The 18,373-nt window shown below is 36.4% G+C and overlaps 1 protein-coding gene and 1 pseudogene across 1 annotated transcript; both read right to left on the bottom strand.

The window, feature by feature from the left end:
- LOC109841079 overlaps positions 1-1,164 on the bottom strand; it is a 3,800-nt pseudogene extending 2,636 nt beyond the window's left edge.
- On the bottom strand, positions 4,250-18,249 carry LOC109841077 (centromere/kinetochore protein zw10 homolog). The gene is made up of 14 exons (XM_020409941.1): positions 17,702-18,249; positions 16,807-16,944; positions 16,296-16,469; positions 15,023-15,181; positions 13,375-13,608; positions 13,160-13,300; positions 11,879-11,971; positions 10,503-10,598; positions 6,669-6,797; positions 6,505-6,582; positions 5,567-5,725; positions 5,340-5,493; positions 5,140-5,222; positions 4,250-4,546 (listed from the first exon to the last, which is right to left on the bottom strand). The coding sequence occupies exons 1-14, from the start codon at positions 18,182-18,184 to the stop codon at positions 4,463-4,465; spliced, it is 2,205 nt and encodes a 734-aa protein (XP_020265530.1). The 5' UTR covers positions 18,185-18,249; the 3' UTR covers positions 4,250-4,462.

Raw genomic sequence — 18,373 nt, 5'->3', positions numbered from 1 at the left:
TAGGAAGAAGATAGCTGTTCGATATATCCAAGATGCCAACTCCAATGCACAGGCAACTACGTCGCTTGCAAATTCGTTGCCTAAGAAAGGGATTCTTCTTGCACCAGCTAAGTACCACCATACTTTGTACCTATAATGAGTTTTAGAGATTTAATTATTAAATTTTTGTTATCAATATTGATATAGGTATAGGAAAGAGGACCCTTTAAAATTATTTAATTTAATATTTATGGTTTTTATATGTCGAATAGGTGGAATTCCAATGGAATTTCATTACTAAGGAGTAATAGTTTAGGTTTTTAGATAATTCAGCTCCACTTCGGATCTACAGAAAATTTGGTAAATTCGCACAATTTTTTACTGAGTGAACTGCTTACAGAATCTAACTTTAAAAGTTGTGATGAAGGATGATAATTGTAAAAGATTGAACTATTGGGTTACTCACAAAAAAAATAATCGTAAGTATCATTTAGATATCTTCTAGAACGTAACAATATAAGAATAGGCGGGGGGGGGGGAGGGGGGGGGGGGCGGGGGGGGGGGGGAGCAAGATGCAAAGATAACTGATTCACTAAGGACTTTATAATTAAAATGATAATACTTAGCTCCACTTTGTTAAATTCAGAAGAAAACATTAGTTTACAAGGGTAACCAATTTGAAAATATCAGCAGAAGAAATTCTGTAAATTTGCCCAATTTCTTCCCTTCACTTGAAAGTTATACATTGACATAGAAAATCGTAACAAAATCATTACCGACCATTACGGTGATTACCTCTAGAATTTCTACACAAAGCATTGGCAACTGCATCGACAATCAAAGCTACCAATTTGAGTCAAAAACAGAGATTCAAGCGCACAACACTCCCCTAAAAGTTTCGATTTTTTCGGTTCACAAATGCTTTAAGTTAGAACTCAAAAGCTAAAATACAAAACAAAAGGATTAAAAAATTGAAGAGGTTGAATCTTACCCACATTCAGCCAAAAAACAAGGCAAGACAAAAACCGCCAGAATCCGAAACGACCGATTCAACTCCTTCACGTACCCACTCCTCACCCTCTTACTCTCCCCATCGATCTTATCAAGAAACAGCACCCTCCTCAGCCCGTACCTCCTCATCCACAGCCGACAAGCACAAGAAACGAGACGACGCCCCGCCGCCGTCATCGAGACTGAACCACGGCGTCGTAGGGCCGGCGCGCTGGTCGGAGACTATGAGGAGGACAAGTGGAATCAAGAGGGACGCAGACGGCGAGGAGGCAGAAGAGGGACCACAAGAGGAGAGCTACGGCACGAGATACCTTACGACTGGTCGATGAGAGACCACACGGATGGCAGGACCGAAGGCTCGGAGCTCGTCGGAGCAGTCGGGGAGGGATGAGCGTTTTGTTGGGAGGAGGGGATCGCCGGTGGCCATGATCGAAGAGATGAGCTAGGGTTTCGATTGGTTGATTTTTAAAAAGAATAGAACAGATTTTTTACTTTTGGGGTTTTTTTCGGTTCGTGAAGCCGCGAAGGGGAGAGGAGGTGATCGGGGGTGGGGTTAGTTTGGTAATTTGGAGTGAGGAGGGTGGAGTGAGGGAGAGGAGAAAGAATAACTAGTGCTGGAGGAGCTTTGGAGGGAAGAAAAGGACTAGGGGTGGGCAAAAACCGAAACAAACCGGTTCAACCGAAAAACCGCCCGAAAAAACGGATCGGTTAACCGAACCGAATTAAATGGATGAGAAGAAGTCTCTAAACCGTCCGAACCGAATTAAACCGGTTTGGATCCGGTTTGAACCCCTGAACCGCCCAAAAAAAACCGAACCGAATTCTTAAACAAAAAGTAGCTGCGAGCCTTGGGTGTGAAGAAAATTTATGGCTGAATGTTTAGCATTTAAGAATTGTGGGGTGGAGTTTATACTAACATATATTTGAGTACGCTGATATAGTTAAGTGAGATTTCCGTAAATCAATACAAGATGTTGAGGTTGAAGGATAAATTTAGTGTTTTGGTCAAATTTCAGTGATAACATGAATACAGCTTGCTGGTGCTGGATATCAAATTAACCTATAGTATAGGCTGTCAAGGATATAAGATAATTCTTGATGAGAAAAAGGCAGCTAAAAATTAACGAAAATCATCAAAAGGTGTGTGTGCCTGCCAAACATTGTTCTTTCTCTAAAAAAGGCTACATAATTACATGGTCCTCCTAGTGTATTAAGCTAGTTATATTCAGATCATACAATTTGATTAAGTGGCTTAGTACAGTTTTGATTGTTTCTTTTCAGTTTTGATTGCTTCTTTTCAGTTTTGGATATAACTAAAACTTACCCAGATTTTTGTGAAATGGAGTTAATTCGGTTCAAAACCGAAACCGAACCGAACCGAACCGAATTTCGGTTGGGCCGAATATTCGGATGAAGGGAAAAAAATCTGGATCTGGATGAGAGTTTTGAGAATCCGAAAAATTCGGATTGGATGCGGATTGGGCTTAAAACCGAACCGAACCGAATACGCCCAGCCCTAAAAAGGACACATGAGAACATTAAAGTTTTGATCTTTGTTCTCGGGAAAAATTCTTGAAGGACCCAAAATATGGGATTTACAGGGGGACAAGTGAGGTGTCATCTTCCTATTGGATAATAAACTGATCATCATTAATGATGGCCAGCTCATTATCCAATAGGAGAGAGACACCTCACTTGTCCCCCCTGTTGGTCTCATATTTTGGGTTCCTGTAGTAAAGCTCTTAGGATATGGATATGGATACTGAAATCAAAGTTTTATACGTTATGATTATAAATACGGGTATATAGCGAATATCTATATTCATATCTATCTGAAATATTCAAATATACGTTGGTCATATAGTTACAGCAGTTTATATCCTTAGATCAATATATTTGAGGCTAATCATGATGATCAAAAGATTTAATCTTAGTTTTTCCAGATATAACAAACATAGTAATGAGGATTCCGACCCTCTTTTCACTAAAAACTAGTAGTAGAGAGGTCACTGCTCTAATCACAATGTTGATTTATGTCGTTAATGATTGTGATTTGTCATGGAGCGAAAATTTGAAAATTAGTGTAACTCGTGAGTGTACAATGAATGTTGTGTTTAGAATAAATTACAACCGCCCACTATACAAATGAAAAATTATGATAAATGGTCGTGTATCTCCACCACTTCTTTGTAATAGAGAGGATCCAAATTCTATTAGCAAACTCTTTTGTATCATATGAACTATTTATTTAGCATGTACCACACACTCGCTAATTAACTCAGCATTATGACTCCATACTTGAAGAGGTAAGATGAAGGACCAAGCGAAATTGAGATGTTGCTAGAGAGCGTAAGCCAAATTAATCACCTACTATCCTTTTCCTTTCTTTAAAAATAAAAATAAAAAAGGATACCGATGGACAAGAAAATAGGAAAACACAAGTAGGCAATGACCGTGCTGACTGGATAAGTGACTAGCTATGAACGTAAACTTGTCTCTTTCCAGCGTCGAGACCGGTAATTGACGACAAAATCCACGTCGTAAAACCATGGGGTTGTATTAATTAGTCAAGCTTTGGGCTGTATTTGGTCGGATGAAAATGGACATAAGAGTCTAGGTTCGTCGGCCCAGGAAACTTGACAGTAGGTAAACTATTCAATGTTCTAGATTATCAGTCAGATGTTTCGGATAACAAAAATTGGCTTAATTGCACGTAAATACCTAAGTTTCCACCATGTTTTTATTATTTATTTTTATTTTTATTTTTTAGGAATTACAGTTTCCTCTATGTCGTACTTACACATTCTTACTTGCTTTTAACACTAGTATACCATAAAACTTTTATAACTTGCACATAAATATCCTAACGTTTTTAAAATTTACATACCCTCAAGTTTGCATAACTGAGGGTATTTAAATGCAAGGTTTTAAAAGTTTAAAATATTTAAAGTTTTGAAAACTATAGGATATATAAATACTGTAAAACTTGCATTTGAATACGCTTACATAATTAAGGGTATTTATTTAAATGCAAGTTTTTAAAAACTTTAAGCTACATGAGTGTTGCAAAAATAAGTGAGGCTAAACAAGTGCAAAATATAGGTGTTTAAGCACAATTATTAAGCCAAAAAAACAATACTTTGGCCTAACTAGACAAGAAATCAGCCTGAGTTAAAGCTGTTTCAGATGATACTGGGTACACAAATTTTCGATTTAAATAATTACACTTGATGCATAGGATTAACTTGACACATCAGCCTGGAGCAACTTGCAAATATTGAACAGATAGTGAATCACAGCACACGGAACAAGAAAGGTTCCAATCCTGCATCTCCAAACAATATATTTGGGAGAGAAAAAAAAAAGTTTATATAAATTTACAAATTAATATTTTCGTACAAGGGTACCCACATAAAAGGGGCTGAACCCAAATATAAACCTGGTAAAGCCATTTTACCCACACACAAAGGGACTATGAAAACGAATCTTGTATCCTCCATAAACACTCCTTTCTTAGGGGTGAATCTGTGAATATTGCCTTGACAAAATTCTCCACCTGCGTTAAAATAAAAATGAAATAGAACCAGACGTAAGAAATTTGCGGAGAAAGTGAGTTGTTTCGAATCATGTGTAAAATTGGAGTATGAATGTTCTCCTTGTTCCGTTTCTTTGGTTGAGTCTGTAAATACTTTTTCCATACTTTGACAATGAAAACTTTCTTACTCTGCAGCAGCCGTGCAAGACCCCTGCAGAGACTTTACAGTGCATGCCTAACTTGTAATTCACAATATATTGACTTTCCCAATTTAGCCACAATAAAACAGCCTCCAGATAGTTCTAATGTACATATAGAAATATCATCACAAGAAAGAGGAGCATACTCATAATATGAATTATGTTAAGGAGAATTGAAGGTTTAATGAGCATGTGAAGAATATTTCTACTTTAAGTGGATCAAACTCGGATTCAACGATCATAGATTTTCAGCATTGGAGGGCGAATGTAAAAGCAATAATTAGAACTTATAATCGCTAAGAAATAAAATATTTATCAGCAACAAGACTATTTTTTATTATGAAAAGGAAAATATTCCGCATGAATTTCATTTACTTGAATCAACCATTAGTTCCCAAAATAAATGAATCATACCTCAGAAGCCGTGAAACCGCAGCTATGCAACTCACCACTCTCCCAGGTTTCCGTGATAGATCTCAGAGGCATATCTAGCAAGTCTAACATGATAAAGGAAAAAACAATAAGTTACACGAAAAAAATAGTATGTTAATATCCCTTGACCCACAGATATGCTTTCTTTGAGAGAGAAACTTAAGCATATAAATTATACATGCCTGCTAGCTTGCGAATTTTGCGTAGAGATGGTATCTTCATGTCTAAATGATCCAATATTGACTTCAGTGAGCTATATTTTTCATCTCCATTGGCGATGAGGGATTCAGACAATGAGGATAGATTCTCTAATGTCATGTGAATCAATCTCTGGAGCTGAAAGCATAAAAAAAATTATTAATGATCAACATAGTCTCTCAGATAAAGAAACTAAGGGCTTAGTGAATACCTGCAAGGTTTCTTCAGCAGCCATGTCATCCAAAAGGAGCAAGTCTTTTGTAATTCTAGAGAAGACCGAATCTAAAAGTATGTACATAGTTTTCTTGTAAACTGATGCTGGCATGAGTGGCTCCCATATGATATGAACTTTCTCCAAAATGAAGACAACCTAGGGAACAGATTTTGATATTTAAGGTAACCGATATGTCATTTTTTGTTCGAAAATTGTAACAGAATTATATAGGCAGGAACAAAATGAAATGCACCCAAAAGAATGAAGCATGCTAACTAGGATATTAAAAGGATTATAAAGTATAAGACATTATAAAAAATGATGAGACAAATGCAGCAAATATAATTAATAGTCTAAACTTTTTTGTGTAGACAATTACGTTCAAACAATTGTCTGCAACAGTTTCTCATGAAAAGGCCACATTTGATAGCATGTCTCAAAACATGTAAGCTCACATGCACATGTGCACATCCGTGTGTGCGTGCGCCCATATGCATGTACTTATATTCTGTACAACGTATTTATGTATGTCCATGTACACACGTGTGTCTGTGTGTTCTATCCATCAATAAGCTCATTAAGCCTTATGGGATAAGTCCCCAGTGTGATTTTTTGTACAGGAATTCATACGCTTGATGCCAGGTTGACTAATGATAGTGGAACTTAGTTATTTCTTTGAAGTCCTCTCAGTATCCAAATTTCATCAAGCCCTAGGCAATTCCATTTGATGGGGAAAAGCTTAGAATAATGATGAAGATATTACATACGCTGTGGTCTAGTCCCTGGAGAAGCAATATATTAAATACTGACGTTTATGTTGCCTCTACGATTACAACCACAAAGTACTATTATAAGAAAGACAATTGCTGACGATTACAATTTAAACCTTGCTAAATTATGAAGATTGAGATGTGTAGCATATATTAGAGGGACACCTGTTCTATACTAAATTTTGCCGACTCGTACTGCTGAGGTTGATGTGTATTCTGAAACCCATCAGCACCATCTATAGCCTGAAATCATGAGGAATTAATAAAAGAAAGAACAAATTTCAAAGAAACAAAATGATACAACTGCGTCAAGGGGTCCAGGGTAATACCTCCATCAAACTATTGCCAACTAATTGAATTTGCTTTTGCAATATGCGCTCAGCCATTTGATAAAAGTTGGGTGCAATGTCAGCAAAAACCGCAAGCTTCTTTAAGCCACTTGGGAAATTGACGCGATACTGAAAAAAGAGAGAAACTATGTTCTCGTCAAAAATAATTGAGGAAAAGCTGACTAAAACAGACAAAAGAAACTTCAAAGCACAAAATCCAGATTAAAGAGTCACAATTATAATGTGAGGTATATAATTATCTTCCTCAGTGAAAAAGGGAGTCAATCAAGCCTCTTTCATTAATAAGTCATAAACGAACAATTCGAATTAGAGAAGCAATGTCTCTTAAACTAACAGAAGAAAATATGAACTCTTGGCAACAAAATAGATAAGTAACTTGTCAAAAGAGCTCGCTTGCAACCCTTGAATTCAAAATTCCCGTAATGGAGCATAGACCCCACAATTATGTTGATCCATCCTTCAAGTATGAAAAGTCCAGAACAAAAATTAAAACTGCTATTTTTATCATATCTAAACTCAAGTTCCTTTCACAAGTTCCGTCTGATCTCATCGAATCACAGCACCTCAAACTACAAAACCATATCAATAGCCAATGCAAATCATACTGTGTTGTAATGATGATCATGGCCGAAACAAGCACACACAAGTGGATAGAATTAAACCATCTTTCACAAAGACCATAAACCACTGTAGTACTTTAACAACAAACTAGAGACTTCTGTCACTAGCTAGTCAGATATTAGAAATTTTAATGTAATAATAAATTTTAATGGCTATGTTTAATCATCTCATTGCTGAATCTAACTATTGCTATTCAGAATCTCGGTCCTCCCTAAACATCTAAAGATACAAATTTGGTTGTCCACCTAAAGAAGGTTGAGCTTTTCGTCTTCTTTCAAACATCTCTGATGATTGATGAATAGCTTGCCAACACTGTACGTAGTGCACTTTGAAATATTTCTTGACCAGAATTCTACAGTGCACGGTGTACTAGAGATTAGATTTATGAAGTACTCACAGAAATTTAGTAAAGATGGAATATGACGCGAATCAATCAAAGTTTTGATGATTTTTTAAAGTAGTTATGAAGATTAACTGTGTTTTTTGTTCGACAATCTAGGCAAAATATAAGAAATATAAGTACTAGAATCAACCGACAGTCCATAACATTAAAATCTTGTGTACCATGGGCTAGCTGATGAGTCTAAATTAGATCATGGACAATAACCCTCGAAATTCAATCATCCAGTTTTGGTATAGGGGAAAGCTAGGAACTTTCAGATAACTCCTTGAAGGGGAGGCCATCCCCTGGATGAGATGCCAAATCCATCATGATCTCCACTGCAGAAAACATAAAACTAAAAATTGCAGGTTTGAAACCATTAGCACATGGATCAAGTACTCTCTAAATGAAGTGAATAAAATTACAAATGAGAAAATCTGGCTCACGAGACAGGAAAAACCATTTGAATTTTGGTTAAGGACTTCATGTGGCGTGGATATCCTAAGACGATCCTAGTCACCTTACCTTTTATAACAGATATCTCTCTCGGTATTCTTCTTGTTTCTAACTTTCTTTATCTCAACAGAATACATAGATGAGAGTAACCATAGTAGGATTTTTTTTTTTTGTACATTGATGAGAGCAACCATGGTAGGATTTCTTTATGCCTCAACTGGTAACTCAAACACCATGAGTAATGGTCCCTCAGGTCAATATTGCATTTGCAGTAATCATAGCGCCAAAGATATTAATCAAGAGGAAAAACACAAAACACTTCTACCTCCCCTGCACTCCTGAAGTATGCGATCCGCTCCAAATTGACAAGTCAAAGGTAAATCCCCTTACCTTTGAAAAGCTTTCCCACATCTCTTTTAGCACTTTATACTTAAAAATACCAATATGCCCTCTCCCTTTGCTCTATTACCTATAACCCTACAACCAAACATCGCCCGCCCACCCTCATCATTGCCCACCCACTCCCTCTCGCTCTAAACCTCTTCTCCCGCTTGACGCCACCTACAACCCTACCCCCCCCCCCAAATATATATATATATTATATATATATATATATATATATATATATATATATATAATATATATTATATATATATATATAATAATATTATATATATATATATATATATCCATCCTCACAGACCACCCACCAACTGACCCCGACTAGCCTATTTGTTCACCCTCTCCCCACCATCCGCTCATCCATCCTACCGAACTCTCCACCTGTCACCATAATATACCTAGTCACATATGTTAAGGTAGATAAAACCATTGAAAACTAGAGATTAGTAGTGAAAGGTAGCATTTCATGCTAAAAGGTAGACAAAAAATTGAAAGGTAGAATATTAGTGATACATAGTCACATATGTTAAGGTAGAGGAAACCTTGGAAGGTAGAAAATATTAGTGAAAGGTACTCATGTATACAAAAAGATAGATAAAATCAGTAAAAAGTAGATAACATTATTGAAAGATTGTCATATATGCTAAAATGGGGAAATTTTATTGAAAGGTATACAATAAAAATGAAAAATAGACATTATAAGTGAAAACTAAAATAAACGTTATCTCAATTTGCCTACCTCTTATGTAAATCTGTTTACATTTCAATTCATATCTCTCCATTATTCAGATCTGTCTGCATTTCAATTCATTTGTATATATTTTATTTAAATCTATCTAGTCTTCAATTAATTTGTTTACCTTTTTATTTTAATTTGTTTACACATAAAAAATGTAAGATACTCAAAAAGTGATGCGCAAATTAAAAGAAAATAGCAAATATAAAAAGTATAATTAAAATATTGGATTTCTAATGTTCTTTTCTGTCAAACTGGAAGGACATAGGTTATGTAAAATTACACCTTCTGGCATATATTCACTCGTAGTTGAGGATGAGATGTCAACTTCTTTTTTGTGAATATGTAAACAAATAGGTAAACTTACAAGACAGGCGCTCACCATGACCTCTGTGTGGCTCCAACAATAACTTGTGGACTATTCCAAGTGAGGATTATCTCAATATCACTCAGAATATCAAATTATTTACTTCATGCACTGATGCACCTAGTTAATAAATGTACATGTGCATTGGCATACACATGTAGCAATACACAAGCAATAGTGAGGCATGCATGTGTGCATTCAAGATTTTGATGTATGCATTAACATGGATAAGTGCCATGGATGTGAACAAATGATCGCCCACCACAAAGAAATACATGCTGAAATGCACTTAAAATTTTTGCAAATTTTAGAATGAAGACAAGTTTTCAGTGCACAGACATATAGAAAACAAATTAGGAAATATTGATTCACTGGTGGATAGTATTGGTAAACTATGCATGGCTGAATTTGTCTTAGTTTGCAGCATTAGCGCCAGATTGATAAAAAATATAGGCAAGTCTATTACAATTTCCCTGAATTTTTGAGCTGAAGATAATAGTTCATTGAAAGAAATACTAAATAACTTAAAACTTTTGAGTGCCTTCAAAACGCAAGTTAAATACCGATCCGATATCAAACTGTTAAGTGACCAGAATAATATGCAGCCCCATGGCCATGATTAAGGCTCAACTCATCTTAAAAAAGTAAGCTCAGCATAAATGACTGTCATATGAGTTTTCCTTAGCAACTGCCTTACCAGAATCATTTCCAAATTAGCATTTATACAAAACATCTGTACATATCTGGAGAGAAACCTCAAAATAAAATAGTTACGTCTACATATTACACAGATATAAAGCTAAGATAAAACAAATAGACGTTTAAGATTTATATAAAACCATTAAATACCTCAAAGGCAAGTCCAAGAACCTCCTGGGACAGGTAGTAGCAGTCATTGTGTACAATTATTGCCAGTTGGCTGATATTATTCAACTGCTTCTCTAGCTTGATGCATAAAAACAGAAAGAGCAACAGAAATCAGACTGATGATATATGTACTAAACAAACTAAACTGCATACACTAAAATGAGAATATCAGTTCACGATCAAGGAACTGGAACCCAATCTACAAGCTTAAAGTTCTTTACTCAACTGACTATCTAATCTAAGTAATATGAATAATAAAACTTTGACGGACTTGAATATGTTAAAAAAGAAATCAGAAAGCCCTAATGAATCCGTTCAACTAGATTATGAGATCTCCAGACAGTATAGGATGTCTTTTTTACTTTTCTATCCCTAGGAAAAACAATATGCAAGACAAGCTTTTATAAATAATTTATTCTTTTTCAATTTACTGTTTCTTTTCAAATCTTCTAAGCAACATTGCTCATCATCTTTTAACTACTGCAATTCTTTGCTTGATCTTGAGTTATATATAGGACTAGCAAAAGCTTGCTCACGGCCTAAAAGACATTTTAGATGCAAATGAAGTTCAAGTGCACAAAGTACAATCCAACTTGTACCACGAACATCCTTAAATTGAGTTCAAACAGTCCTATCTGGCTCTTTTCGTCGCCCAAACCTAGTGCATGAGCTTTCATCAACTTAAAAATGTAGTCAAAATATACCTTAAACGACATAAGTGGATGGAGCAAATTATACAAGGAAACTTACAAAAGAAACCCTCTGGTTACAAATAAGTTGAGTGATACCCCCCGCCCACCCACGCCCACACTTTCGTTATATCTTGTGAAACTATACATTTGATTAAGTATCCCAGTAAAACCCAAACTCTAACGAACACAATTAAAATCATATAAATCTAAATGGTTGATGTGATCTATTTCACCGTTGAGGAGTCTGGTGCTTACCATAAAACATTAAAGATAATGAAAACGTCAAATTAGTCATCTATAATTCCAAATGATAATTGAGAGGCCTAATAGGTATTCTAGCCAGTCAGCTAGAGTTGCTATTTGTAACTGTAGTGGCAAATAAAGAGGGTCGTCAATTTATCAATCAGGCTCCCTCATCCCCAAAAAAAAGAACAATCAGTCTTTCCAAAATCAAGAGTTGATGTCATGCAGACCCCTTGCTGTGGGTGATTGCAGCTGACAGAAGCACACATACAATCTGATAACATTGTAGTTGCTAAAGAGAAGTGCTAAAAGACCAATAATATTACCCTTTTCCATAAAATGCATTTCCATTTTTTAATTCATTTAAAGGAGAAATAAAAATTGTCAAGCAACATTATAACACATGGCAGATCGGTCACAAACCTTGATTGGTACAATAGCTTTGTACAATAGTAGGACATCTCTAGCAGCATGATAGAACTCTTTTGCCACTCTTGAAGAAGACAAACAAGCATCCTGCACTGATGGTTCATAATTCAAATTACGTCCAGCATAATATTTGCAACCAGTAAAAAGGCAAAAGAATGAAATGCAGATAACAAATTTATGATCATCATCACATACTATTCACATTTTTTTTAAAAAAAAAACTATCCTGATTGTTCTCAATACAACAACTTTAAGAATCAGCAAGAGGAAATCTACTGCCATTCTATGAGGTCGATACAACCATCTGAAGTACCATATACCCAATGTTTCAGCCCAAATTTGTTAAACCGATCAACACGATGAAAGTGCTATAGATTGAGTGCATCAGAGCTGTCAGTCAATCCGGATTCAGCCCCAAGCCAAGAGTAATATTTATAGTAGGAATTTGAGTCCGACCTTATGAGGGTTTGTTAGTATAATTTGAGAAAGATGGGAGATCATTTGATGTGACCCTCCTGTTGGATTAATCCTAACAAGAAAAAATAGAAGTGATTCACCATTTTAAATAGAGGGGACACGTCTTGATAATAAAATAAATAAAAAATAAAAACTTAAAACAATACCGCCCTCGAACTCTATAATAGGAAACCTTCCATTCTAAAACTAAAATTGTAGGCTCAGAGAAACCTTAAATCCTCATTTAGCTCATTGAGATAGAGGTCACCAAAACAGCAGAAAGAAGAAAAATCTTTCTCAATTATAATCATCATTCTAGTAAGATCCAATACAAAACATGAGGTGGGGAAGTGGAGGAGGGCTGCTGCAATCTCCCTTCTCCTCTCTGATCAACTATGTATCACTGTGACTGCTTTGACAAGTGTTTCAGAAACTTGAAAGTATTCGGAGGAAAGGACGATTAGCGAGTGCCATCATTTGCATTTGACTCAATTTACTTCTTGAAAATGTTACCCGATTCAATTACAAATGAGTCCCGTGAAATATGTGTGAACACAAAGGATGTATGAAAAGTTTTAATCTGACATTAGGCTTTTAAATATCGAACTATCATATAGTTCCGAGGTTTAAAACTTATAAAAACACCAATCTCTACATATATAAAACAAAAATAAATAAAGAAAACCTTCAAAACAGTATGAAATAGAGCTGTGTTTAGTATTGAAAAGTGCAGTTATCATTTCCTTCTTACACTGTGCAAACAACAATATGGGATCCAGTGTTCCCAAAATTGCATAAATAAGACAATTAATAACATACCTTAAGTGTTGCATGCACTAGTTCCATGAGCTGAGAAACTGCTTTAGATATAAAGCATCTCCCGTGCTGGAAAAGTAAATCAGCAGCATGCTCAGAGAAACCTTCAAGAAAGCTGGAATCCTTGGAAGAACCTTTTGCATCCTGTAAGATACATCAGTTTGTCATACAATAGTTTATGTAAGAAATAGTTGGAGAAAATATTTACATGTACTTACAGAAGAAAATAAGTGATCAAACTGCAGCAGTATCTTTCTAGATTTTGCCAAAATCTCTAGCTTCTTCCGGGAAGCAAAATGAACCTCGACATTGTGTGTGAAATGGCTCAACCTATCTTCCTTATTTTCTGTCATCGAAATAAATTTCATTTCCTTCAAAGAGGTCTCAAACTCAGCAGTATATCTTATAACATTTTGGAAATCCACCATCTTTGATGCATCATCAGGAACAGCCTAAAACCATAGTATTCAATAAATTTATCAGTATATACATATGCAAGATTGAATTTCCTCCCTTAAGAACAAAATATTTTTACTGGTTTGAGTCTGTCATTATGAAGAAAAAAGAAAAAATAATGCTTTGTCCCCGTTCACTTCAGGTTTCAGTAAGCAGAAATTTTTATTGAACATACTAAAAGCAATGCTGTGGAGAACCAAATACTTATCAAATTGAACAAAAATATCACCATTATCAAACTACAAACTCGTCACATTCATATATTTTGGGTGCTTATGTGTGTATGGACACAGAAATGGATAAGGAGAATGTTCGTAAGCTATAAGTTGATGGACAATATATACAGCATGTTTCTTGTCTTCTCTTCTTGCTCTTTTCTGGAGAATATGGTAGCTAATCTATGAAAGATCAGGCCTGAAATCCTAATGTAAGCATCGGCAAACTTCAAGGTATGTCTGTATGTTTTACCTGCTGTCTCCATAATTATAAACCCACCACACCATAATTCCAACCCATCAAGTCCATAGTAGTGTTACCTTCCAGTATACGTGTGTGAGCACATTCCTTCCCATAAATGCAGGTAATCACAAGCATAAAGCTTTTTTAATAATTCTGACAATTGATTTTCTCATTTCCAAACAAGAAATAATACAAATGTCAACCTTGAAATGTCAAATTATCATGTGGAGTTCATGCACTAAATGTTTAGCCAAATTATAAAGTAACTTACATAATATGATGATAAGAAACATCATGACTACGGGGATCATGTAAATAAATGATGGCGGCTTTTAAACTTCGACAACTTTATCCTATTTTTTAGTAACTGCTTTTTCCTTTCTTTATTTTGTTTGTTTCTGTGGAGGGGATTGGGGGGAGGAAGGTGACATAGTCTATCAGTTTACATCCATATAATTCCACTGTTTTAAATATCGGCCGATAATCGATATTATCGGCCGAGTTATCGGATTTGGGACCTCTCCGCTAGGATAAATTGGATTTTTAATCGGTTATCGTTTTTCTAGGTTTATCGGCGATTTATCGGCGTTATCGGCACTTATCGGCCGATAAGTAAGACTTTTTTATCGGGATTATCGGGATTATCGGCCAATTTGGACTAACATTATATTTTTTCAAGGCTATGATGCAAGTTTCGCTTTCTACAGTTAGTTAATGATTCTAAACATGATGATTTACTTTTTGGTATGTTTATATTTCATTAAGCATGATTAGATTACATTTTTTAATTGTTATATTATATATACACATCATTTAGTATATCACTCCGATAAATACTACTTATCCCCGATATATCCCCGATTTCCGCTATCCGATAAGGATTTTGGCCGTCCGATAAATCCCCGATAACCGATATTTAAAACCTTGTATAATTCAATTTTCAAACTTCACCTTGGACAGGAAAAAAGTGATGATCAGGTCAGACATTCTTGGCCAGGTCAACCTTCCAAAGCACTGCATCCATGCTCCATTCTCAACACAAACGAATTTGTAGATAAACTTTACAACTTCAGTGAGCCTTGCATAAATAATGGGACCATCTAGATGTTCCTGCAGAAAACCACAGAAATAACATGCGCAAGTAAGAGACTTGCAAACAGAAGCTATCATATTGTAAGAGATATAAATATGAATTTGATTATGAGCAACGCTGATAACTTCACACTAACAGAATGCAATTTTGTAGGACTAGAAATCTGATCCAACAGGAAGAATCCTTACATAATGGAGGTCAGACAAGTCAAGTCATGCTTTGTTCATTATTTATCATGAGGGGGTGGGGGAGATTGGATGAGGGATGCTAGATCTTAATTAGGTGAGAACCGCAATAAGTATATAAAACCTACAAAAAGACAAAGAGAGCAGTAAATTTTGTAGAGTGTGCAACAAGATTTTTCATAGTCATGATTTATTTTGAACAAGTGAAGAACTCACTCAACCTCGCATGGACAGAAGGTAAGAACACATTTCATGATGGAAAGATTTTTTTAATAATTGAAAACATACAACAAGGTTCAGCACAACCTTAATTCTTTGCATCTATTCCACAAGTAAACTTAACTCTAATATTCAGAGGGACCAAATATGCTAGTTGATGGAATAGCGGAAATGGATGACAACCAAGTAAAATAAATTCTGGATTGAAAGGAAGCCCTTTCAGGGTTTTGCAGGCCCAAGCTTACTGAAATATAACAAAAGCAGTGACATGTACACCGCAGGGCTACAATGATATCTGATAAAAATATGCTGGTAATGGACGATAAATAAAATGTCATATTTACTGTCAGAATCAGATGATGTAAAATCAAAATAGAAATAGAAGCAAAAGAAGAAAAGATCAGAGAGGCAGGAGACAGGAAACACTGAGATATAAGGATAAAAGCACAATGATACAGGACTGGAAACCCAGTCCTTAGCAACAAGAAGAACACAATAAATCTTGATACCTTACAGAACAAATTATCTGAAAGGCCCAATCGAGTAGATCAGACATATTTTCAGCAACATGAAAGAGCAAGAACTTTCCTTATAAAGAAGTATCTAAAGAAATAGTTTAATTTAATGAAACCTTTTCGTTCTAAGGTGTGTTGGTGAATTGCTTAACAGTTGAGTAGGAAAAAAGTTAACAGAAGGACATCATGTATGATTGGAATGTAATACGTACCTTGTATTCAGAGGAAGGAAGTAATTTTAGAATTGCCTCGTGCTTTACAACAGAACCTTCATCAAATTCTTCCACAAAGATGTCAACTGACACATTGCTTATTGCAGGATTAATGACGTGTTTGATCATTAAATCTGCTGTCTTTGCCAGTCCATAGTCCAGAACACCAACTATCTGTACAAGGAATGAAGGCATCACTTGAAATGGATATGAATATAAGCTGAAGAAAGTAACTGACGGAACCATAAAGTTGGCAGAGGTTGATTTTCCAGTACGAGGCAATGTTCAAATATTGCAGTCAAACCAGCAAATCACTCCACAGAAAAAAAATTAACCCACAGGTATTGCTGGGGTTGTTAAGAGCTAACTTACGGACATATGTTATCTCCCAACAAAACAAAACAAAAAAGCTTGGCNCCCCCCAACCCAACCAAAATCCCAAAAAATAATAAAAAAAAAGCAAGAATGAAAGACCTCAATAGTTAAAATGTGTGGAAGTACGAAAATATACCTCCATTGCCTCCAGTGTTGTATAAAGATCAATATCATTCGCACCAGCAGTTATTGGCTTTAACCTTACGATCACGCTGCCATTCTCCACCTCAAATTGCACAGCTTCTCCCATGTTTTTGGCAAGGATCCCTTGCAGCTATAAGGAACAAGCAACAGTTGTTATTTCAGATGAACCAAAAGTTAAAGGGTGTCGTGTTGTGTGGGTGTGTGTGTGTTGTGGGTGGGGGGGGGGGCTAAGAAGGGATCGAAAGCTAGCATGTATAATTTTGAGTTTGTCAGAAGAGGAAAAGAAAAAAAGAAATTAATGACATTGCAGGGTATTTACATAGAGGCATTAATAAGTTCCTAGAATCCCAAACTTATTGGAAAACTATGAGAAACCAAAATTGCAGAACCCTACACATACTACCAGTTGGTCGAAAATCTCTTACACTATACTTGGAAACTTCGTTCATTGATTTGGGGAATCATGCATGATCTCAAATAACCTCAATTTCACTGCTCCTAGGGGTTAACGAGGTGTATCTAGGTCATCTAAGGTCAAGTGCAGTGACATGATAATTAGGCCAATCCTTCACCAAAACACGTGTTCTACTAAGGCAAAGGAATGGTCATCCACTATGATACTGAGTGATAATTGGACCATATTTTGTCAAGTGGGTTTGCACTTTGCACAATAGTCTCATGAACCAATGTGCCTCTGTTTATGCACGATTGTTAGAGCAGAAAGCCAATGTCGAGAATTTCAAAGCAAAAAGTATACCACAATGTAGTAATTAATTATCTAATAAAAAAGATAGAATCTTTCAAGGTTCATGATAAAATTTCTCACTACAGCAATGCTAATTCTCTCAGAATTCGAAAATAAGCACAAATTAAAACCCTAATTTTACCTCATCGAAGCAATCCAAGCACTCCTTCCTCAGAAACCCAAACACGGCCGGCTCATTTTCCTCCTCCTCAGATTCCAGCCCTAACCCTAACCCTTCTTTCAACTCCTTCATCATAATCGCCGCCTCCTTCAACCTCCCATCCCCCAACCTCTCCTTAACTAACCCTAACCTCTCCAAAACCCCTCTGATCACCTCCACGACCCCCAGCGCCTCCCTCTTCTCCTGAAGCTCCCTCCTCCTCTCGCAGATCTCGCGCGCGAGGCCACGTATCTCGCCGTCGAGGGGGCGATCAGAGAGGAGGCGGAGGGCGTCCGCGAGGGAGTCGGAGAGGGAGGCGACGGAGGCGGAGGAGGAGGCGGAGAGGGAGAAGATGGAGGCGAAGTCGTCGCGGTGAGAGAGGACGTAGGATCTGACGCGGGATTTGATGGAGAGGGAGCTCGAGAGGAGGTCTCGGACGTCGATGGAGCCCATGAGGACGTCCATTGCTCTGATCGCTTCGCTTGATTTCTCTCCAAGCAAGAATTTTGGGGACGACGACGACGACGACGACGACGGGTCGGATTTGAGTTCTCGAATAGATTTTGGTTAGCTTAATTTATTTGAGGCCTTTACAAGGCCCATAGCCTTATTTTAATGCAGCCCAATACAATAGCTTTAACCTCAACTCGAACA

This window comes from Asparagus officinalis, chromosome 5 (genome assembly GCF_001876935.1).
Source record: "Asparagus officinalis chromosome 5, Aspof.V1, whole genome shotgun sequence".
Taxonomy (NCBI): Eukaryota; Viridiplantae; Streptophyta; class Magnoliopsida; order Asparagales; family Asparagaceae; genus Asparagus; species Asparagus officinalis.
This window is presented reverse-complemented; position numbering and strand designations above follow the sequence as displayed.